The sequence below is a fragment of the Barbatula barbatula genome (genome assembly GCF_947034865.1).
Source record: "Barbatula barbatula genome assembly, chromosome: 2".
In the NCBI taxonomy this organism is placed as follows: Eukaryota; Metazoa; Chordata; class Actinopteri; order Cypriniformes; family Nemacheilidae; genus Barbatula; species Barbatula barbatula.
In genome coordinates this window covers 22,110,819-22,135,567 of record NC_136767.1, presented here as the reverse complement: position 1 = coordinate 22,135,567, position 24,749 = coordinate 22,110,819, and the positions used below count along the sequence as shown (strand labels likewise).

At 38.3% G+C, this 24,749-nt stretch overlaps 1 protein-coding gene across 4 annotated transcripts in view; it reads right to left on the bottom strand.

Moving 5' to 3' along the window:
* Nucleotides 1–24,749, bottom strand: part of emid1 (EMI domain containing 1) — a 60,615-nt gene that overhangs the window by 21,303 nt on the left and 14,563 nt on the right. For all 4 annotated transcript variants that reach the window (XR_013786310.1, XM_079450816.1, XM_079450814.1 and 1 more), the window contains exon 3: nt 24,627–24,730. Coding sequence is in view for 3 of the 4 variants with exons in the window: in XM_079450816.1 (XP_079306942.1) it covers nt 24,627–24,730 (104 nt within the window). In the remaining variant the exon portion in view is untranslated. The remainder of the gene's footprint in view (nt 1–24,626; nt 24,731–24,749) is intronic.

Genomic DNA, 24,749 nt, shown 5'->3' with positions numbered 1-24,749 from the left:
TGAGCTCTCAGTAAGGTCCATATTCCTCCAGGATGAAAGTGACTGCTAATGTTATACCAGTGGGGGTGTGAAGATAAAACAGTTGTGACATCATCATATGAAAAAGACTGTACTCGTTATTATTCAATAGCTTGTGGTGTCACTGATCTGTAAGATATAGATACTTAAGGGAACTTAAGAGAGTCATTCTCTCATAAATGACTCTCGATCTGCAAACGATCCCAGATGCATATGACTTCTTCAAACACACATATATTAAAACATATTAAAAAACCATCATGTTATCTTGTTGACCCCTATGGGGGCCAAAATAACAATACCCTAAAATGCACATACATGTACGTCCATTATTAAAGTAATCCAAATGACTCTAGTAGGTTAATAAATGTCTTCTGAAAGAAAATAATATGCTTGCAAGACAAAATTATTCATATTTTTATCTCATTTATCAATCAATAAGACAATTCTTTATAGGACAGATTCATAAACATCTGTCCTATGAAGTTTGAGCTTAGTTGTTTTTCATTACTTTTTTATATAACTTATTAAACAATCCAGAAGCAGAATAAAGATGTCAGAACTAAAATATTTGACATCAAAATACAATAATACAAATCTTTTTTACATGACATTTAATCTGTTTTTAATAATGTTTCTTGTTCATTCATTCATTCAGTTCACCTTTAAACTCTAACCTCTGACCTTTGTCTATTCAGCAGATACTCAACGTGTTAACTCACTCCCTCATTAGGGCAGAGGTCTTTACCAAGAGATTTTTTAAAGAATAGATTATACATCATCCAAAGATCAGACGTATAAGCAAAATCGCACACACTCTCGCACATGACCTGCTAAAAATAAAATAAGCCCTACTTAGCGCAGACGTGTAGGTCTTGGAACAGGCCAATGCCAACCTAGAACAGACGGACTGAAGGAGTGACGCAAGAGGAATGATGGGGGAGAACTCACCTCCTACACACATACATACATCTCACCTCATCAGTCAACATTCCGGCATGATCACATACACACACACTTCAGTCTGACTTCACATACGCCCACACACTTCACGCACAACCACACTCAAGCCCTCAGTCTTACTATACCCTGATGGCATTGCTGACCTGCAAAAAAGGAAAAAAGGAAAAAACAGGACTGGCTGTCGGAGACAGTAGGCAGTAACGTTGCTCTTATTTATATATGTATTATTAAAGTGCATGGCAGTCTGTCTGCAGAAATGACCCATAATGCAACCGGAGCCCATCCCTCACAGACAGGCCGTAAAATGTGAGTGTTTCTTATTCGGTGTGTGACAACCATTAGCATTCCCGCATCAGACAATCGCCCCTCCTCTGAATGTGCACCTGTCAAACGGTCCAGATGTGCACGAATATACAGCCTATAATCTTGTACAGGGAAAGCATACAGACGTCTGGTATTTTTTGTACATTTTACATCACTCTTTCCCGCTTAGACCATGGCAGCTACCTCCGAAGTTAAGTCCATTTGCGCCAAGAGCAAAAATTTGCCGCAAACAAGATTTGAAATCCCAAGAACACATTCCTATGGACCAGGACCGTTGCTAATGGGGTGAATGGCGGCACTAACTCAAGCGCCCCACAAATCATACGGGTGCAGAGCAACGTGAGAGTGAGTAAATGATGATAGATTTGAAGTGTTTTGGTGCGTTAGGACACACCAGTTACGAGAAGCCCATCGATAGGCCGAAGCAACGCTGGCACAATCGCCTGCCGTTAAACCTGTGCCAAGCTGCATGTGAAGCTCTCAAGGGAAGAAACAAGGCCTGAAAACAATTCAGAGAACTAGTCTCTCTTTGGACTTCTACGCCACGGTAACACCCTGCTGAATAAAATTAACAACTTCTTTCCTAAAACTGTCTAATTCTACCCCTGGAGCAACAGTAAATCTGCCCGGCACGCTGTTATAACAAAGTGGCCTTTATTTGAAATGAACTAACAGTTGTGACTCTCTGACATCATGTAATGACAGATGTAAACACAGAAAACAAAAGGCTTTGTTTTCACCAGAGAAAGGAGGATTTCATGGCCTTGATTTGATTCTGATGCATTTAAATTTAGCATAAAACCAGTGTTTTGCATTGGTTCGTTTTCAATGTTTGCTCTCTTTTTTATGACAACCTTTAGATGGAATTACAACCTAAACTAGATATTTCAGAATAAGATGTAATTGATGTCGAGATTCAGTCGCAATGCTAGGTTGTTTTGAGTGGTTGCGGGGTGATTGTCATGGTGCAGTCGCTATTTGCCTTAATTTTACACTGCAAAAAAAGAACTTTTTTCCCTTTTAAGTCTTGTTTACGTTACAAATATCTCGACATTCCCAATCTCAAATAAAGATAAAGTCACTTCTGAAGCAAATTACTTGCACATAAATTGTGTCAATTTATGGTTCGAAATGAAGAAAGAATATCTGGCAATAGAGCAAGAGAAAATCTTGAACTTTTAGTTTATTAAATTCAATTTGTATTTAGTTTATTATTCCTACCCATCGACAATTTTTTTGTTTGTTTAAGCCAAGTGAGTAATAATTTTTTTTGCAGTTTGCTTCTCTGTCTAAATATCATCAGCATTAATATGATTTTTCCATTTGGTCTATTGTCCATCACATAAAAAGCATCTCGATACAACATGATTTGGGGTACATCATGTTTTTTATGCTCTCTGCATTTTAAGGATTTGATATTAATAGAAACCAATATCTCCTAAATCTAAAAAGAATCCTGCAAAGTGGCTGACTTAAAAATCCTAAAAGTGGTTAACTAAATAACAGTTTCTGGTTTAAGCGTAGGAGAACGTTCTGCGAGCAGTAAAGTTTCTCTAAATGTCTGTGAAAGAGATTGACAACTACTGTTTCAGTTTAGATATCCTCTGTCCTGTGTGTGGAAACAAATTTGAAAGTGTACAGGATGGGAACACTTTCCTACAAGAGACAAACAGCCATGTGGTGTCTGTGGAAGATCTAAAATAAGCCCCGGGAGCATGTGTAACCATGTAGACCAGCAGCAGTACCTCCTCAGATGAGACGTTCCACACCGCAGAACCGCCTCCCGTTCTTTGACACTTCCTCCCACACTAAGAAAACAGATGTTGAACAGAAAGAGGGCTGGCCCACTTGTCCTTCTTTATTAGGCTGAAACACAAAGCATACTGACCGGGATCCTCCTCCAACCGTGAAACACGATCCACTTTCATGTCTTTGTCTGGTGAACTTGACTGACCTTCTGCCAATACCCGTGTCACGTCACTTCTGCCCTGCTCGCACTAGTCATATGAACTCACTTTAGCAGTTCAGTAGCTGACCCTCTCTCTCCCTTTCCTTTCATCGGTGGACGCTATCAAATAAAGCTTGTCTGAGCCACAAAATGTTGTTTGTGAGAGAGTCAGGCCGGGAGGGGATCATCTCAGCTAGCCGCACCAGCCACTCCAAAGACTGTGCAGTCATTAAAAAACCTCTCAGCTCAGCGGCCGCGCCACCACAAGACATTCACAAAACCAGCTCAGAAAAACAACGCCTGCTTCTTTTAGGAACTCACAAAATCAGCTCATTAACGCACAAGTAGGGCTAATTAACATAAGCATCAAAGAGAAGGGCCTTAAAAAACTAAATGAGAACTAAAAGGAGCATTTACAAGCCTTTAAATTAAAACAAAGAAAGGGAGCTGTTGTAACGTGTCCAAAATTGTCTTTTATTTTCTGTCCGGAAATTTCCAGATGAGTGCCTGTGAACTCAGTCTCTCAGAAAGTGAACGTGGCAAAATGCTAATTTGAAATATTTCAGAATAAAAACTATTGTAAAATACTAATTTAAAGAATATCTATGACATCATGTTTTAATTGTCATGTTGGCAACCATAGACTCTGTTGACATTTGAACTATTCAATAGTGGTGCAATAGTTCGATGGCTTGGAATTTTTTTGGGTCGAAAGTTATTGACATATTTTCATTCTGTGAACATATTTACATTATGTGAAAGTTTTTTTTACTGTTTTAGCTACAAAGTCGAATGGAATGTAAAAACTTTACAGCTTGTTACCTCAAAACTGCTCAGAATTCAGATAGAATCTTATGATTCCAAGGGCGACAATTTGCCTTTTGATAAATATTGGTATACATTTGACATTGGTGTATTTTATCCTATTGTTGTTGTTGCTGCTCTTTTATCACAATAATGTAGACTTTTATGAAAGATTGTGCATCAGTTTTAAGCAAACTTTATCCATGGTAAGACCACAGTAATGTCAAATCTGTGTAACTGTATTGAAAATGAAACCCAAAATTGAAAATTCTGTCATGAATGACTTGACATCAAGTTGTTCCAAACCTGTTCTGTTGAACACAAAAAATATATATTTCGAAGAATGTTAGCGAATGTGATTTTCGAAATTCTTAAAAATATTTTCTTTTGCATTTACCATAATAAAAACAAAACAAAAATAATGATAATAATGCTTTCTACAATGGTAGTCAATGGTGCCCCGGAAATCTCAGTTAACATTCTTCTAAATATCTTTCTTTGTGTTCAACCAAACAAATAAATATATACAGGTTTGGGACAAGGGTGAGTCATTCGTGGCAGAATTTTCATTTTGGGTGAACTGTCCTTTTAATCTATAGTGCCTCTGTTGTAACATCCTAGTAAGATTTTATTGTGTTCGCTCACACTGTGTACCAAGCAAACTCAAGTATTTTTGGCCACCAGCTGCATTGTAAGTACAGAATGATTTTTAACAAGACCTTCAGGCCGTATGAGCGCCGCACAGATGGCCAGATCGCATCCCACCTTTAACCTCTCCAAAAATAACAAAAACATCTACAACCCCCTCCGTTACCACAGAAACATTATAAATATGGCGTCAAATCCAGAAACTATATCATTATGACGGCACGGTTCTTTTGGCCAGGAACTTAAGGCACGGGAAGCACCATTCCAGCTTCCCTCTCAGCAAATCCTAGCTCCACAGATCATAAACCTGCATTAATCTTTGCGGTTATGAATTCACTCTAACTCATCAAACTGCGTGGAAAGTGTCTGATTTACTGTGCCCCATTTCACTCTTCATGAATATCTTCACTTCAGGCCATGGAGTTGATTTCTCACTGAACTGTGTGTGATCGTATGATCCAATGTTTTGGCGTCTAACGGTACAGAAACCTCCCGCCCCACATTTTCAGGCCGTTTTCTTTCCAAAACTTTGGACACGCACTTTGGAATTTCGACAATCTTCATTTGAAGTGTTCGGAAAAGCTGACTTTTAGTCAGGAGGCTTGTGTTTAAAAGTCTAATGTGATAGGTTGACGAGAGGTTTGGATTCGTCTCCCTAAGATTAAACGGAATTCGTAAGAGAAGATCTCATGGCTGACTTCGACAGTTTCTGAACACACTCTCACATCACGATCCCTGTAGAAATGAGAATTCCGCAACGGTTTCAAATAGGGATGCCTTTGATTTCAGTTTGCAACCTTTGGTTATTAGTCCCTCGGGATGATGATGCCGTGCAGATGGTATACACTACACTCTCCTATACGGAAAAAGTAAACAATAATAGAAATACGTAAAGACAACCTTGAAATAGAACATGTCAATAAATTGTCAGTTTTGTGGCAAACACATCAAACGGAGAACTGTAAATGGACAATGCATCTGAGGGTGAGAAGTATGACAGCTTTCAAGAGCTGTGATAAATAGGGCTCATATAATTAAATGAGATAAACTGTTGCAAATGCTTCAGAACACCTGTTGTCAGATATTCCAAAGAAAAATAATAGCCTGCACATGTCATTTTAGGATTTCACCTTGAGATTTTAGGATTTACATCAATATGATTTTCCAAATATGATTCAGATCCTGCGGAATTGGAAATGTTTGCATCTTTTGGAAAAATGATCTGATCGCTATCTTGGAAAGGAGTAACAGAATTCAACAAATCACTCATCTCACCTCACCTCGCCTCCTTCCCTCCCCTTCTATCTCAAAAACAAACATACACATCCTTAGCAGCAGCGCACAAAAACTGTGGCTCAAAAAAACAACCAAAAATACAAACGCACCCACTCAAAAGAGAATAACTACTGTCAAATATGTGCAACTATATACAAAAACATGTATAATATGTGCAAATACTTATTTAAATTCTTATATGTTAAAGACAAAAGGCGTCTGCGATTCATAATTCAGGTAATCCCAAACGCATTTTACAATTTCCCTCAAGAGTTTATAAACGGTTTTAATGTTTTAGCAGTAACATTAAACCAACGATTAAACCAATGGGGTGAGTTTGGTATCTTCCTGTATATATGAACAACCATAGATATAAATAACTAGATGTCACATTAGCATCTGTTTCTATGGGCCGCTATACATCGGTCGTCTGCCGTATTGCACGCTGCGACTCGCTCCGTTAAAGCTCAAAATCAAGCTGACCTATTTATTGTTTAAGAGTTGCACAGTATTGAAGAAAAATGCAACATGCGATAACTTGCCAAATAATGAGATATGCAATATGCTATACGATAATACAACACAGATCAAAAACAGGTCTGAATTCAGCACACGCCCAGTGAACCAAAAGCATTTAGTGAGTCTCTGCATGTGTGCGTGCCAGTTTGTGTGTAATTAGTTTTAAAGTAAAAGTTAAAGTGGTGGCTGTACTTCAGGGTGGCCATAGACTACATTAAATATATTGCTGTCTTCAGAACAGTAGCTGTGTCTTTTGTGGTGATAGCTGGCCAAAGTGACAACACTGCATGAGCAATTATGCATCGATGTCTCCATGTGTTTAGCTCATTTAAAACCCAATGAAACATACAAAGCTACAACATTACAGGGTTTGAAGCGGGGCTTTGCTTTATGTTCTAAATGGATCGCTGCGCGCCACACATTCTGCTGTTTATTTCTCGGGTTCTAAATTTGATCTGTTTTGAATCTCTCTTTATTTGCAGATTACTGCCATGAGAGGGCACGCATACGAGAAAAAGATATGAACACATCCATGCATACAGAGAAACACAATCCTTGCGTGCAGGAATTCTGTCAACTCATGTGAACTGTGTGGTACACATTCAGAGCTTCTACCATCACACTAAAATAGGACAGCAGTAAAACAGAACAGAGACACCTGTATAAAGAGAGAGTGCTTGAGAACACGAAATACTTTTGAATAACTATGTTCTGAATAATTCATAAAAATAAATCGTTTGAATCTTAAAGTCATGGTTCATCCAAAAATGAACATTGCGTACATTTTGGGGGGACGTACATCTGATCGCTGCTGTTGCCGGTTCGATTCTCAGGGCCGGTGGGTAACGGCTGTGGTGCCTTTGAACTGCATTGATAGCTGCCCACTGCTTCTAGTGTATATGTGTTCATGACTTGCAGAGCGTGAGGTCACTACTCACTGGACAGGTTAAGGTCACCATAGCTGACAAATAGGTCACACTCAGAGGACAGGTCCAGTGCAGAAAGAAGAAGCCAATGGCTGTGGCTTAGGCGGATGGACACAGCATGGGCTGCCAGATGACCTTATAACAATGAGACACACACCCAGGTCTGATCAACCTGCGGTGGGCCTCCCTTGGCTGAGGCTGCCTTGTGATAAAGGGGCTGAGGTGCACACCTGACGACGTGTCGGGTTGATGGGAACCATACAAAGGGCATTATAAGCAGCACCTCACAAAAAAGGCATCTTTCACTCAGGATAATGTGATGAAATTGGGACACAACTCACGAGATGTCTCTCTGATAATGGTAAAGAAAGAGGATCCCTACCCGACGAACCAGTGAAACCTTACACCTCCTTTCCTGTATTCATATTCTTGACTGCTTCCACCTGCATAAGGCGTGGGAAATGTCCTATTGGGCAGTTGAACTGTGCTGAAATAGTGGCATAATTACACCCAGTCCTATTAAGCGTATCTAAGACTGACCACTATATATATAACAGAATGGATTAAACAGTTATTGAATACTAGTTTTACACTCCACATTGCCTTCAAAATGTTTTTATGCTCTCCTACTTGTAAGTCGCTTTGGATAAAAGCGTCTGCCAAATGAATAAATGTAAATACAAAATTGTAAAAAAAAAGAAAAAGGGAAATAATATACTCAGATGTTTCATACAGTACTACACTTAAATCATTGAGTGAGCTTTAGTTACCATAGACTCAAATAAATCCTAAGTTGCATTTCTACATGGGTTTTGATGGCATAGTTGCACAACTAAAACTACAGGGGACAGTAGTGCATCATTCTATACTATTAAACACCCACTTTAAAAGTAAAAATCGTATTTTTATGCCCTAAAAACATTAAAAACAGCTCAACTGGTAGAGCATATAGTGTTAGCAATACTGAGGGCAATACCAGACTAAATTCCCAGGAAAAGAGTTGGCAAAGTGTTAACCTTAAAGAGTTCAATGTGCTAAAATGTTGCTTGAAATGTGGTTCAAAACCTGAATATGACTCTGAACACAAAAGAAGATATTTTTGAAAAATGTCTCAATGGTTTTGTGTCCATACGATGGAAGTCAAAGTGGGCCAGTGTTGTTTGGTTACCAGCGTTCCTCAAAATATATTATTGCGCATTCTGCAGAGGAAAATAAGTCAAGGGGGTTTGAAATGACATGTGTAAATGATGAAAGAATTTTGTGCACTGCGAATTGCTTGACATAAACACATCTGCAAAACGCATTAAAAGTAAATTTGTCACGCTGGACATGGGAGGTTAAGAGGGATACAGAATTCCATGCAGTCTGTTTTCTTTACTACACATTTTGCCAAATATAGCAGCAAGTCATCATATACTGAAACAAGAAATACTAAGTATGCATGCCCCATGCAACAGTACAAACCCACGTGTTATTTAAAAGCACAAATCCCTGTGTTTTATTTTTAGGAATGTCCCGTTGATTAATCATACTAGTATAATGAATGCCATTATGTAGGGTTACGTTTGTATATTATCGATCTTGCTCATATTAAGATATCCTGATTCACATCTTGGGGAACTACGGAGTTGAAAAAAGACACAGCTTATCTCTAGTCGGCCTTAGACTCATTATACGAGAGCAATGAGGTCCAGCTGACCCAGCTGTTTCTTTTAATGAAGCCGTCTGCATGGAGCTCTAGACATCATGTTAGTTTAACATGAATCTAAACATTGAGATGACCATTTACACTGAGCGCTGAGGTCAGTCTCCTCATAGCTCTCCAGGCTACTGGCTGAATGGTGTGCGTGTTTATGTGTGCTTGAGTCCAGGCACCCACACAGATGAGTAGAAACAAGACAATAGTGAAGTTGTAAGCGCTGGAAGCGAGCTAAATTGCTGTTTGCCAACAACAGAGTGTGTGTGTGTGAGAGAAAGAGAGAAGGGCTCTTGTTGTCACCCTGACAGGTTTCTTATCTGTTTTCTCAATTTCTGCTATCAGGAGACACACACAACCTTTCATCTTCCCTCTTGTTCCTTGTGTTATCTAGACAAGTGTAATTGCATCTTATCTGATCACATCTCACCTCGAACTCTTCATCCTTGTTTCTCTTTCCTTGTTTTACTGCATCTGGTCTGTATCACAGGTGGATGGATTCCCAGTGTCGGTTCTTGAAGAACAAAGGACACTGAAGCGTCGTCTTTCGTGGCTGATCTGACAACACTTAAGCTGTTTGCTATGACTTTGCTTCACCCGGTATTAAAATCCCCTTTCCAGTGTGTTGGTACTCAGCATAAATCCTTCTTAAATTAAACATGAAGGCTTTCTACACTACAAGAGGAGAAGAATCAGAGCCATGGCCTAATATGACACAGTGAGCTGGTCTTACATCATTCCCTCATCTAACACAGGTTTCTTTAACTATATTAGTGAGGACATATCCAAGACTTCTATTGTTTTCATACAAGGTTAATGATATTTTCAATCCCCAACTGTAAAACTGCCCCAAAGCTAACCCTCGTACAAATCTGTTGACATTATTAGATGTTATTAGATTAGACCGAAGTAAAGTACAACATTATCTGTGAGCTTGTTTTTCTAATGAGGACCACCTAAAATGATCTCACTTGTGTTGGACATGTGAAAGCTAAATGTCCCTACAAATAAAATGAGACAAGTATAGCCAAACCTGCAAACACAGTTTAAAGGGATAGTTCACCCTTAAAATTCTGTCATCATTTACCCACACTCTTCTCATTCCAAACCTGCATGACTTCCTTTCTTTTTCATTCTTTCTCCTTTCTTTCTTGCTTCAAAAGGGTATTCGATGTCATAGAGGTACCTTTTGGTTCCATAAAGAACCTTTAACATCTGATTCAATGATGCAATGACATTCACAGTGAGTGAATGATGACAGAATTATCATTTTTGGGTGAACTATCTCTTTAAAGTACTGTTTACTCTCTCTCTCTCTCTCAAGTTCAAGAGTCACCAGCAGAAGCCGTTTATGGAGCATGAGATGGAGTGCCTACAGCGGAAGTTCACTTTCAGCCCACACTACTAAATCTTTCTGGCCTGCTGACCTTTAATTTTCCTGTAAAAAGAGGCAACATCCATTCAACCCTGACACAGCAACTCTTCACGCCGCTACATCACATTGCCTCTGCTGTTTGTCCTCTTTACTGGCTTTTTTGCACTTTCTTCTGCAGAACACATTTTGAAGAATGCTGGTAGCCAAACAACATTGGCCCCCATTGACTTCCATTGTATGGACACAAAACCACTGACCCATTTCTCAAACTATCTTCCTTTTTGTTCCACAGAAGAAAGAGTCAGGTTTAAAGACTTATAAAACAAATAATAACCAAAATCATTTTCCAGCACAGCAGTCTCCCACTTCTCCCCATTCTGGCTTCTGCTTGACTCTCCGGCGAATACTACGACACAGATGCATACAAACACTCTCCAAACACTCTTTTTCACTGACATAAAGCAGACCAGGCCAGTGAGTGTTAGGTGAGATAGATAGAGAGACTTAGAATTTCCACACATATCCCCAGCCCATTCCCATCGGTCTCTCTCTCTCTCTCTCTCTCTATAGGGGTGGATGAAAGATAGAAGGAAAAAGAGCTGTACTGGGATGGAATGGGATGAAAGAGCAGGGCAATGTGGGGATATTCAAATGCGAGAGGAACATCAAACAGCTGTGATCTGACCGTGCGAGACTTGTAGGACAACACACCCAGATTCTTCCTCGATGGTTAGTCAAAATACAAGGGAGTCAAACCGGAGGGTCACTGGAGGTCAGGTCGCTGAGGAATAGTGCTATGGAGGGTTTTAAATTGCATACCAGACTATAAACAAATGGGAAATTCACTAGTTGTGGCTATTTGTATTAATGTAATGAGAATATGTTTTTCCTCCATTATTTCAACGTAATAACCAAACTTTTTTTTCAATTATAAATATTTATTGTCTTTGCAAGTCTGCCATGATAATCCAGCTGCAATATGATTTAAGCAGCAGCTATATTACTAAATAATTGAACTAGACAACAATATCTCTTTCCTACTCAGCAATTTTCATTTTATCAGCTGCCTCCCAGACGGCTCACTTAACTCATAAAAGCTTTTAAGAAAACAGGACTTTTAAGTTTTCCAACAGGAAAACATGGATACAAATGACTTCACCCAGTGGGCAGATTATGAGATAGTTTGGGCAAATGGAAAATTAAATCATGCCACCTCAGCAGGAAAATTTCTTTTCCATATATTGTTGATGGGGTTGCGGGGTTATCATAATTAAACAAGACGTGATGTATGCAAAGCTGATGTATCCCGAAGCTACTAGACGTCTGAACAATGTGGGCAAAAAATCTGTAAATTTGATGCGACTCGCTGAAATGTCATGATTGAATGCTATGAAATCTCTTGAAACTGGGAGAGAGAAACTGATATGTAAGGTCGGTGCCATTTTTACATAACTCCTCAAAAACTAAATATGCAATATATAGGTATATGTGAATACACATACAATGTTAAATAACTGACAAATGTCTCATGAAATTAAACTTTTTGTTACTCATAAAAAAAAAAATAGAGTCCAACCTCCATGATTCCTGATTTATCTACCGAATTTAACTACCACTAAGCACCCTGGAACACCATGAAAATACGTGCAGGTCCAAGATGGTATTATGCAGAAATGCATGTCTTGAATTTGTACCAAATACTATAAACAGAGCTTTGCGCAACCTTCTGCTGTAATGTAATATGAGGTCATGCAAAAATAGTTGGTCTGAACTGAAAGCGATCAAACAGGCAGCATGGGGTATAAACATTTACAATATACTGTATGTGGCCCCACTGGGTTCACAAGCAAGCATGTGTAAAAGAAGAGTCGGGTGTGGTGCCCATTTGTGGGAGCTGGGCCTCTGGTTTGGCACTGGTTCGGTGAGAACATAGAAGAGCATTAAAAAAAGAGAAAGGAACAGAAAAAGAGGGTCCGAAGAAACTTATAATGAATAAATGAGAAAGCATTGCTGATGCTTATATGAAAAATATAATTGATATTGTGCAAAAAGCAGCAAAAAGCATACACAGATATTTCACTTTTGTCTGCAGTATTTCTTTGTAACACGGATGCACAAAGTGTACACAAATTAACCGCAATATAGAGTTTCGGGTAAAAGTCGCCGCTAGCGTTTGTCCCATTCTATTCATACTCATTTAACTTCCTCCTATAAAAGTGATACCTCTATTGACAGAGGAAATAAACCAAGGATGAATTAACATAAAGATCTAAAGATGAAATTAAATGAAAGAGGGAGCGCGAGAGAGAAAGCAATAAACGGATGTCCAGATGTCATGAGAAGGGAAACTGGGAGAGAGTTTGTTTATTTTGTAAGAACACAAGTCAACAAAAGGCAAACAAACACTAGATGAGATTAATCATAATTCTATGAAAAACTGATAAACATCCATTCAACAAGTAGAATGAAAAAACTAAGTCCATTGGATTCAAAAGGCATATGGAGGCACCACAAGCAATGCCTGGAATCTGGCACTTTGCTATCTTTGTACAATGAACTCCAAGAATATGGGGATTTATAAGTTTAGCAAACCAACCTAATCCACAAAGCCCTAATGATAGTGTTAAAGCCAACTGGGCTGGACCGTAGCATTCAGACCCTTAGAGGTTCACCACTGAGATCTTATTCACATTTTAGTCTAGTGCAGGGAAAAAGAAACAAGTCCTCAAACAGACACAACCTCTCCATAACACTCGAACCTCTTCCAGAAAAATGTACCACTCTCAAACCACAGACATATATACTATACACGAGATACCAATTGATCTTTTGGGTGGCTTCCATGAAAGCAAACCTAAAAACCAGTTTTTGTTGCCCAGAAGAGCAACTAGCTATTATGACATTTGTTTGGTTAAATATGGGCTTCTTTGAACTGAATGCACAATGTCCTAGTTAGGAACAGCAGCTTGTGGCAGTCTGACAAGCCTCAGTGTTTTGCCCAAAAACACTCGAGTTTCTTAACATAGAACGTAAACTATAAAGAAATTTATTGGAAATGTTCATATTTTAATATTTCTTCTGAGGTCCACAAGTAAAGTCAATCACTTCTGGACTTCTTTCACTATTTTCACTCTATGGTCCTTAAAATTAAACAGGCTGTTTTTGCTGAAACAAAGACTTTCATAGTACGTAGGCCTACAGTTAATGCCCTCTTTGCTGTCGACTGCTATCAGATCCAATATAGCTGGTGCTGCTAGCTTTCAATAACGGTTTCTTTACAAAGCCTGAATCACATTTTGACAGGCTCATCAAAAATATGCTCAAATGTGTCACACAAACATTTGCGGTTGGACTGACGTGATCAAGGACCTTGGGGAAAAAAACAAACGTCAGCCACTCATGTCTAACATTGGGACTCATGCCAGGAACAGCAGGTTTGATGAACTTGTCCAAATCATACACTTTGCATTAGTTACATGCAAACTGCTCATGTTTAGAAAAAACCTATCCTAATGACTGTATTGCATTTCTTCCTAAATGCTGAACAGACGGTGATGTTTAAATGTACATTTCAAATTCAGAATTTGCAGCTTATATTTAGCTTGCAGTACACTTATCTCTTATTTCCAGAGAAGATCAATGAAGGAATTTCTTTGTCAAAATGTCCAAGTCATCACATCATACAAACTTCATTCTGAAAACCTTATAGTCCTAAATGTCTTGTGTGTGCCTGTATTTTCTCTCTTTGAAAGTGATTTCATCAAACAGTATCTTCCAATAACAAATGTTTAAGATAGAATGAGAGAGAACTGCGATCTTAACCCATAGTTTCCTCTGCCAGAGCTAGCACCCGACAGAGAGGGAGAAAGAGAGATTCACTTATTTCGGCCTTGATGCCAGGCAGCAGTCAAAGGAAAACATGCTTATTTGGATTTTGCCCAGCCTTTCTCTCTTCTCCCTAAGTGTCTCTTTCACCACGCGGTTTCTCTGCGATGACAGAGAGGGAAACTCTATCATGATAAAGAGAGAGACAGAAAACCCTATTCTTTCTACAAGGAACTAAAACCGAGTTCACCATTATAAACTTAAGGCATGTCACAAACTTTTCTTTTAACAATTTTAAAAGATCTTTAGTTGAGGTGTCTAGAAGAAACAACATGGTCTTGAGTAATTGTGACCCTGGACCACAAAATCAGTCATAAGTAACACGGATATATTTGTGTCAATAGCCAACAAAACATTGTAAGATTTGTTTTATGACAAAAATGATTAGGATATTAAGTAAAGATCATGTTCCATGAAGATATTTTGTCAATTTCCTACCGTAAATATATAAAAACTTAATCTTTATAGGTGGATTCAGCAAAATCCCAAACAAAAATGGCCGGAAACACACCTCTAGGGTAACAAGATGTAAAGAAGAAATAGACAAGACGCCAAGTAAAGGAAACTTGTTGTCCAGCTAACTAGATATTTCACACTGTATATCTGCTGTGAGAGAAGTGGAGTCATTCAAAGCCCCAACAGCAGCTCTACAAATACAACAAGGGTTTAAGACCAGCATGCCATTGACTTCCACACAACTGATAAAGGGCCAAGAAAGGGAACGATCTGTTTCCGGTGTATTTCAGTGAGGGCAGCTTTTTAGACAGATGATGTGGAACACATCCAGCACAAATAAAATAACACAACATCACCCTTCCAGTGTTGAATACATACACCATCTAGTCTTTCATCCGCACCAATGGCATCAGCCTTAATTTTGTAAAGCCTTGTGTCACAGCATTCAGTCTAATAAAGCGTTTTACTACCCGTCTGTCTGCAGACAAAAAAATGGCAGCAACACAACAGTGTGAACAAATAAATCTATGTTTGGCATTTTACGTTCATATTTTCAGTAACCAACGTAATTTCAAGTGTTGCACATATATATTTGTAAGAATTTAATGTTGTGTATGTATTATCATGTGTAAACTGGACAAGGTTTTTAGATATGTGCCGTTGTGATATACTATTCAAGTTACATTTACTTAAAAGTTAGTTTAACTGTTTCAATGACATTGCTATATCTTCACTTGAGTTGAACAACATGAGGCTGAGTAAATTATGAAAGTATTTTCATTTTTGGGTGAACTATTCCTTTAATATCGATGTAGAAAATACCTCAGCATTGAGCTAAAAACAACTCCGAACACATCTGCAACTGAATAGCAATATGCTGGCAACCACCCTCGACCCCCTAGGGTTTTTGAAAGAGAAAGCACCTCAATTTTTCTCTAGAACACTTCAATTATCTTCATAGGAACAGAAATAATACCTTTCACATTTATTTTCGAACTATAAATGCAACCCGACAGTCCTCAATGCACAACTGGGAATCGCTGCAGTTCTATTGTAACACAACCTCCCTGCGGTCAACTGGTTTCTTACTAATCCTTTTATCCTATAAGTTTCAACAGCAGTGCTACAGAGCGTGACTCTAATAAGCATGTCTGTGTGCGCGCGTATGTAAAGCTCATCCAAATCCTCTCTCTAATCAAAACCATTTCTATTTCTATTCCTCTTCCTGTGTCATCCACCACGTCAGCACACACAGATCCAGACATATACACACAAACAAACGCCTACAGTACAAATGTTTGCAAATGAAATCAGGGCAACACAGGTTTGTGTTGGTTTGCTGGTTTGCTTAATCAGAGTCTCAACATTAAATAAGCTCGAGGAAACCACAATTAGAATATCAGAGTGACATCATAACCACATGGAGTATTTGAAGACGTTTGCGGTCGTCTGTCTGTCTCAGACAACCACAAAAGTGAGCTGGAGAGAAAAGGAGGTGTGGAAACATGAAGTAAAAGAGACTTTCTAGTCATTAATATAACACACACTGCTGTTTCATGTGGCAGATTCATAGTTCAATTTTAATGGCTCCTATAAAAATAGAATAAAAAACAATAAAACCAAACACATACACCCCAAACAAGCTGTAATGTATCCTTAGCAATGATCCTTTTGATATATTTAACACAGGGAAGAAGGGCAAAGAAGTGACCAGGGTAACCAAATCATTATATTATTTTCTAATATCAATATAATTTGAGGGATGATTGACAACTATATAAAAAAAAATATTTTAAAAATAAATGTTGTAGATTCAGTGTATGAAATTTAGTGCCATCTAGCGGTGAACTTGTGAACTGGAACTAACGGCTCACTCCACTGTAGAACAGAGGCCGACACAGAACTTATGCTATGTTCACACCAAACGTGAAACATTGCATTCCTCGTTCTTTAATACTCTGAGGAATAGCTCGTAATTTTCACGTGAGTGCGGGTCCCACACCGCGGAAATGAAATTCGGCATGTTGTTTCTAAAGTAGCCTTGAACAGACAAACTGCTCTAAAGAGAGCGTTTTGTGAACATATCTCTTTCAACAAAGAAGCAAAAAACGTGACGACATTTCATGCTGCGTTCACACCATATGCAAATCAAACGAATTGCGCAAGTAACTTGTGCGGAAGACACGTTTGACGGCCGTTCGCAGCAATTGCGCCAACTGATTCGCATCATTCACGTCGCCCAGCACAAGTTTGTGTCCTTGCATTGACTTTGTATGCAATTTAATCGCGTAATTATTTTAACTAGCATTTGGTGTGAACGCAGCATAAGATGACGTCACGTTTTCGCTTCTTTGCCAAAAGAGATGATATGTTTACGAAAACATGCTCTTTAGAGCAGTTTGTCTGTTCAGGGCTACTGTAGAAACAACAGGCCGAATTTCATGCAAGGGGACCTGCGGTTTATGTATATATTCTAAGCTCATTCTAAGGTAATAAAAACATAACGCTTCATTATGTAAGGTCTTTATAAACCTCTAAAGACATAGCTATGTATATTATCTTGCATTTCTGTCAATAGGTCCTCCAAAAAATTACAAATTAAACCTTAAAATGTAATATTTGTAATATGTATATTTCCACGTCCCATGTTAAAAATTGCATAAAACTGCTTTGCAACAAAATGTTTGTGAAAAACGCTATATAAATAAAACTATACTGAATTGACTTTTATAATAATAAAACTTTAGCAAAACGTACATGAAGAAAAGCAATTGAAACTGCAAACACAAGCAGTCAGGATAAAGACAAATAGAACGTCTCTTCTATAAATATATAATTTCCTTCCTACTTCTCAGTTAATTTGTTTCTTTCCATCTCACGTGCTGCACTTCCTCTGGTGGGGCCCTGTGCCATGCAGCACTTCCTGTTTGACTTTATGTGGTGGGATATACAGCACTGGGCCTGTTAAACTTTCTCAGGTTTATACCGAGACGTTGAACAAGCACAAACATTTCAGCAGGTGGGTTATGTTGCCCTGCACATTGACTGGAACTACGGAAAGGAACGTCAGCTCATAGAAGCCGCAGAGCACACAACGGAAAGGAAGGGAATAATTCTATTACTAATAAACAATATACAGAACAGGCAGCAAGAATTTGGAATAATAAACTGCTTACATATTTGAACTGACATAACTGAGAATCACATGGGAAAATTGGGTTAAAGAGTTGTGAGTGAGATTTCACAAGCTGCTAATAGACAATTCAAAGTGTGTGCTGAGAATGTGTCAGAAATGCACGTATTACTTATTTACTGCCATGCATTCTGTACAGTGTATAGGATGTATACTTTGGGTTAAATCCTTAATTCTTTCATAACCCACTGAGCACTTTCACAAACTACAAACACACACAACATTTGCACAATGCACTCCTATATCCCACACACGCTGACACACAATCAATACCCTGCTTGAGAAACATAAACACACATCAGCCGAACAAAAGTGCATGACTAACACAAAGACATCAGGCTTTGGCCCCTTCCCAATTCATTAAGCAGATCTTAAGTCAAACCAAAAGTGGCCTTAAAAAAGAGCTCAGCTCAAACCCTCTCACAACTGACAGCCTTCTCTGCGAGGGTGCATAACTAACCAATGTTAGACGCGCAAGAGCTTAGCGAGGAACCCCCGATAAGCCGAGCTGATCTGTGAAAACACAGATTACATTTCTGTGGCTGTAAAGCGAGCGTTGAATGCCTGCTAGTCGTGCGTCTAATTAGCGCATCAAAAGCGCACAGCATCGCTTTGGCCGAGGGGCGGGGTTTGATATAGGGCCCTTCACACTTCTGTGACAGGCGTGTTAATTCTACACATCCTCCCACACGACAAACACACACGTCGCTCATTTTCCCTCGACTACACATACAGTCACACACACACTCTCCGGCACGCACACACTCTCACACCCGCACACACAAGAACGAAAAGAGTGAAATGTGTATGAATAAACATTTCAAAATTAATCCTCAATCATTTATTTAAAAAGCACATTAAGAGGCGGTTTCCCCGACAGGGATTATCTTAAACCAGGACTAGGCCTAAGTTAAATTGGGATATTTAAGTTGTTTTAAAAAACATTACTGGTGTGCAACTCAACAAAACAATGGCAATGACCTTTTAAATGATATGTTAGTTCGATCAAGACACCTTTAACATTTAAGTTAGTCTTGGACTAGTTTTAAGCCCCGTCCGGGAAACCGCCCCTTAACGTCTACGGAGAATTCTTCCTTCAAACGGACTCACAGATACAGAGCGGGAAATAATGACATGTTAGGTCAACTGCATGATCTGAAATAATAAACTCTGGCGAAATGAGATATGATCGAACAATATTTTGAAATAAAGCCTTGATAGCATTTCATTTGTCCAAGATAATACATGATGTAATCATCTTTGGCCTTTTAGATAATATTATGGATCTTATATGGGTGGGGGATTATTTTTGTTCAGTGTAAAAAGTGATTTTCTATGATTAAGGTATACTTTTTCATTTAACTGACACTTTTAAGTGACTTACACATGACAAAAAATAAGCTATACATCAAACAGTTGCTATTAGTAATACCGTAATTGACATGACACGTCAACAAGAGACACCAGTGCCCTGCATAGCGTGAGAACATTTGCTCCTTAAATAATTCATTTGTCAAATAACTTTAATTTGGGTTATCAAAAGTCCTGTATATTAACAGTAAATAAGAATAGTACAAAGTTAAAGAAAGTGCAGGAAACTCTGCAGGCTAGATGTCTGTGAAAGACTCTTGTGACCACTTCCATCTGTGAGCACTTAAGAGTAATGGCTCATCTGAAATACGTACACATACCAGTGTATTTATGAAATGACAGTAAGACAATATCATAACAACTCATAGAACACAGCTGACCTTATAACTTCACCACTACAGTGTGTGTGTGTGCGTTTGCATGCGTTTAAAACTTATTTCACTAGACTTGGGAGGTCACTTTCAAAAATGTGACCACATGTGTCAAAAATGACATTGTAGGTAGTCCTCAATAGTAAGAAAGGTATAAATCTGGCAAATCCTGTTTGCTGTGTATGTACCTACTCAATCATATTTTGTCTCCAAAGATAAGCTAAATCTGACAATTTTGTCCATTAGGAACATTTTTAGTAAGTGGGTGGGACCCTGATCTTTATAAAATTACTTAAAATAAAAAGCTTGAAGATCAATGAGAAGTTATATAATATTTACATTAGTTCAGACGATGCTAGTCACACAAAAAACGTAGATTTCTTGCAAGAGAGTGGAAAAAAGACATCTATATTCCTCAAGCCTCACCAATACACATGATTCTATACACTTTAAAGCAGCTTAAAGCCAGCCTATTAAATATGGACCCAATACTCTAACTAATGCTTTACAGTGAAAGAAGCTTTCTTTTTAATGCTCTATTAAACTACCATTATGCTTAAGACTTTAATGCCTATAGACTGCATCGCAACAGTCATCCTGCGCTTTGAATGACGGTTTTGTTGCCATCTATGGGGAGCCAGTCAGAAAGCTCCAGGACTTCTCCCAAAGTTGAACGGAGGCCCTAAGGTTATCGTATGACTTCAAGATAAAATGAAAATTCATGAATGAATTAGCCCGGAGTATCCCTTTAAGTAACCACTGGGGTTTTACACTTTGTGTGGCGGGAATCACTGGCCTATTGCTTGAGTCACAAAAATGTTGAGGGTAATGAGACAAACGTTTGACTATGGTGTCATGACAGAGAGGGAGAAAGACAGAATAGAGCTGTCTGTTCCACTTAAGGGTGTCTGTGATCACAGTCTGTCTCACATGGTCCTGATAAGACGCTTGTGTTCACAGTCAGTAGGATTCAATATCCATTTCATCATCCCTCTCTTATGAGGAACAGATAGCATTTAATTCACTCACTTTATCTAATTTCATGGATATCAACCGCATTTGGGGTATTTCATTGTGAATATGCAGCATGAATTGCCTTTGGGTTGGCAGTGTGCGAGTTTGTCCCTGTAGTTTCGTGTTTGGATAAAAATAAACGAATTCCCAAAAAAGTAATTATTAGATCGTTTTTAATCCCAAAATTCTGATTTGCATTCTTGGCTCAGTCAAGCTTTATAAACCACATATTCATGTCAGCTACTAGTCAAAGGCTTAAAATCTATAGTCTGTGAGATGTGTAGGGAACAATCCTTCATTAACTGCACAGTGTTGCTTTTTTATCTGATCTAAAAGCACGTAAGGGAATAGTTTGGACAAAATAAATGCATAAAAACTAAATCTCTGCACTCAAAACAAGTTCCTTGGAGACCTATGAGGAAATATTTCAGTGAATAATCATTAAACCTTTGGTTTGTTTTACACACAAATCTATTGTTTGGATTCATAAGACTTTGAAAATAGTGCCAAGTTATAGTTTGACAGCCCAAGTTGTCATTCATTTGATCACTTGACATACTTCAAAAGATTTATACACAGAAAAACACAATTATTCATGTTCTGACATCAGAAAATGATGTCTAAAAGTTCAATTTTGGGCTGCAATGTTTCTTTAAATTTACTTTGAACACTTGACTGGAACATTCTGAGTGTGCATTCTACACTTAAAGGGGAACTCCGGCCAAAAATGAAAATTCTGCCATTAATAACCAACCCTGAAGTAGTTTAACATCTGTATGACCCAAAAACGCAAATTTAGGTAGTTTTGGAAGCTTTCTGACTCCTCCTTAGATTGCAACGCGACCAATCTTCAAAGCTCTGAAAGTGTGTAAAGACAACGTAAAATTGTTCATGTGACTCCGGTGGTTCAGTATAAATTAATATAATGCGACAAGGATCGCAAACAAACAAAACTAACGACTATATTAAAAAAACTTCCTGATTTGAGTGTTAGTTTCCAGCGATCGTTCCCGAGAGCCACAAGACAGTTAATCTGGCATGCGCGTTATGATGTAGAGCCACTGGATGCACTATAATGTGGCTCGTGTGTTTGGTTGCGTCTAGAAGGAGTCAGAAAGCTTCCAAAACTTAATTAGCATTTTTGAGAAAAATGGAGGTCATACAGATGTTAAATTACTTTAGGGTGAGTCATTAATGGCAGAATTTAGATTTTTCGTCAGAGTTCCCTTTAATTAAAAAAGGATTTCTTCTACTTCGTTCTCTTTCAACCGGTTCACAGGTACATGTTGTCTCATATCATTGCTTTCCACAGTATGATGAATCGCTTCCTCGATTTCCTCTCTTCTAAATGCCTAAAATGTAATGTAATGTAAAATGTCCATCATAAGGGACCACTTTACAATAAATCAAACATAACATAATAAAGATGAAGTGGGTAATTGCTTCTGTTGCTACCCAAAGAAGATAAAGGGCTCCAGATGGACAAAGCCGTTGGCAGTGGAATAAAGAAACTACACAGGAAGCAACTAATACACAAACAGACACAAAATAGACCTCATAACAGACATAAAAGATGAACAAACTGTCAACAACTTACAAGGCACATTAAAGCATAAACTGCCTATAAAGGTGAATTAATATTCAGTCAAAGGTTTGCCACCCTGACTTCCACATTTAATCATTTAGTTGAGCTTAAAAAAAAGTCCAAACGAAACTTTACTCAACTCAACGTTATTTATTTTATACGGAGGAAGAGTTCACTCGGTACAGCTGCATCAACAACAGTGAAGAGAGATGATCTTTGACCAAGTCAGACGAGACCAAAACCTGAAAATTTATGAAGATAGAGAATTCAGTTTAAAGGGACAGTTCACCCAAAGATTTTCCCATTTACCCACCCATAAATTGTGCTAAATCTATAGAAATGTCTTTGTTCTGGTGAACACAGAGAAACATATTTGAAAGAATGCTTGTTACCAAACAGTTCTTGGCCACCAATGACAACCACAGGGAATAACAATGTGCAAAAGTTTGCTTTCCTACATTCTTCCAAATTTTTTCTTTTGTGTTCAACAGAACAAAGAAATTGCTAAATAAAATTTGTATTTCCTACTATGGTGGTCAATGGTGGCTAAGAGCATTTGTTTACAAGCATTCTTTCTCTATGTTCATGTTTTTTCAAACCTAGTTTGACAACAGGTTTACATTTACGTATTTGGCAGACGCTTTTTTCCCAAAATGTACTGTACATTTGTTTCTGACTATGTGCAATCCGCTGGAATCTAACCCATGACGTTGGCGTTGCTAGCGCCACGCTCCAACCACTGAGCCACAGGAAAGCTGAGGTTCAGACTGGTTGTAAACTGGTCAACCAAACCTGACTTGACCAAGAGCTAGGACTAGATTGCTACAATGCTCAAAACTAGCAGCTTAAGGTTGACTTTCCAAAAGAATAGGAGATAAAAGGAGACCAGTGAAGAAAATCATGGCTGCTGTCTGGTCCTCACAGTTACTCCCAGCACAACTCACATTCGGCTCTGGCTTACAGTCAGTGAACGGTGCCAAACACACACACATCTACACACACTCAGTCACACAGTAAAGCAGCAAGAAACAGCACGCAGACACACACTTACATTAATCACATACACACATATTTTTTCATCGTCTCGAAATAGCCATTCATCTCATGTCTCGTCTTCAGTCTTCTCCACTATTTGCTCTCTTGACAGTGCAGCATGATTTACAAACAGACAAGAGAGCAAACGTGTAGAAGTCAATGTCAAAGTGAGATGTGAGCTTCAGGGCAACACATCAGTTTTGTGGTGGTCTGTTCATGTGGGGCTGTATAAACATTAAGGAATAACACTTGTGCAATGTGCATCATCTCCCAGGCTCTTTAGTTTTGCACTGAGAGTAGCGGTGTGTAACAACACTAACTTAACAACATGTCACCATCACTGATTTATTTTGTGACAGATACACGCTGCTATGACTGCGAAAATACTATTATGATAACTATAGTCTATTTTTGACCCTGTCTGTGATGTCCAGCACATTGTCCTATAATCTAATAATGAAATGAGAAGCACAGCCATAAAAGATGAAAATGGGTAATGTTGTGTGTAAATAATATAGTGTATGCTAGATTTTAAAGGTCCAGTGTATTAAATTAGCAAATTGCAACCAATGGCTCACTTCAACGTTTCCCTTACGAACCACTACGGTGGCTGACATATGATATGATTAAAATAAACTAAACGTTTTCGCTTCTTTGACAAAGGACATAATATATTTACGAAACGCGATCTGTAGAGCAGTTTGTCTGTTCAGGGCTACTGCAGAAACAACATGGCCGATTCCATGCAAGGGGACCCACGGTGTATGTAGATAGAAATAGCTCATTCTTAAGTAATAAAAACTGAATGTTTGATTATGTAAGGTCTTTATACACCTCTGAAGACATAGTTATGTATATTATATTGCATTTCTGTCAAAAGATCCTATAAAAATAAGTTACATTATAATATGAAAAATACTGAAATTAATTGTTTTATTAACGCTACTGGATGTTTTATTTTTTCGCGCACACAAAAATACTAGACATTGTTTTTTTCAATATTGATTTCAAACTTTGACATGGTCTTACACAGACAATATTAAAGATATCAAAGTTATATTCTCACAGAATGTTTTTTGTCACCTGAAAAAATATAATAATAATAAAAAATAAAAATCACACCTTTAAGAAACATCTTCCACAATACTGACTGAGAAATATAAAGATAACATATATCGAAACATAGGATTGAGCTGTAACCAAAGGTTTTTACCCCTTACCTTCCTCACACTGAGAGCCGCTGTATCCAGGACAACATTTCCACTCCAGAGATGTGATGGTGCGGTAAACAACTTTATAGGACGGACGAACCACAGTGCGGTAGCTACAACACACACGTGTAC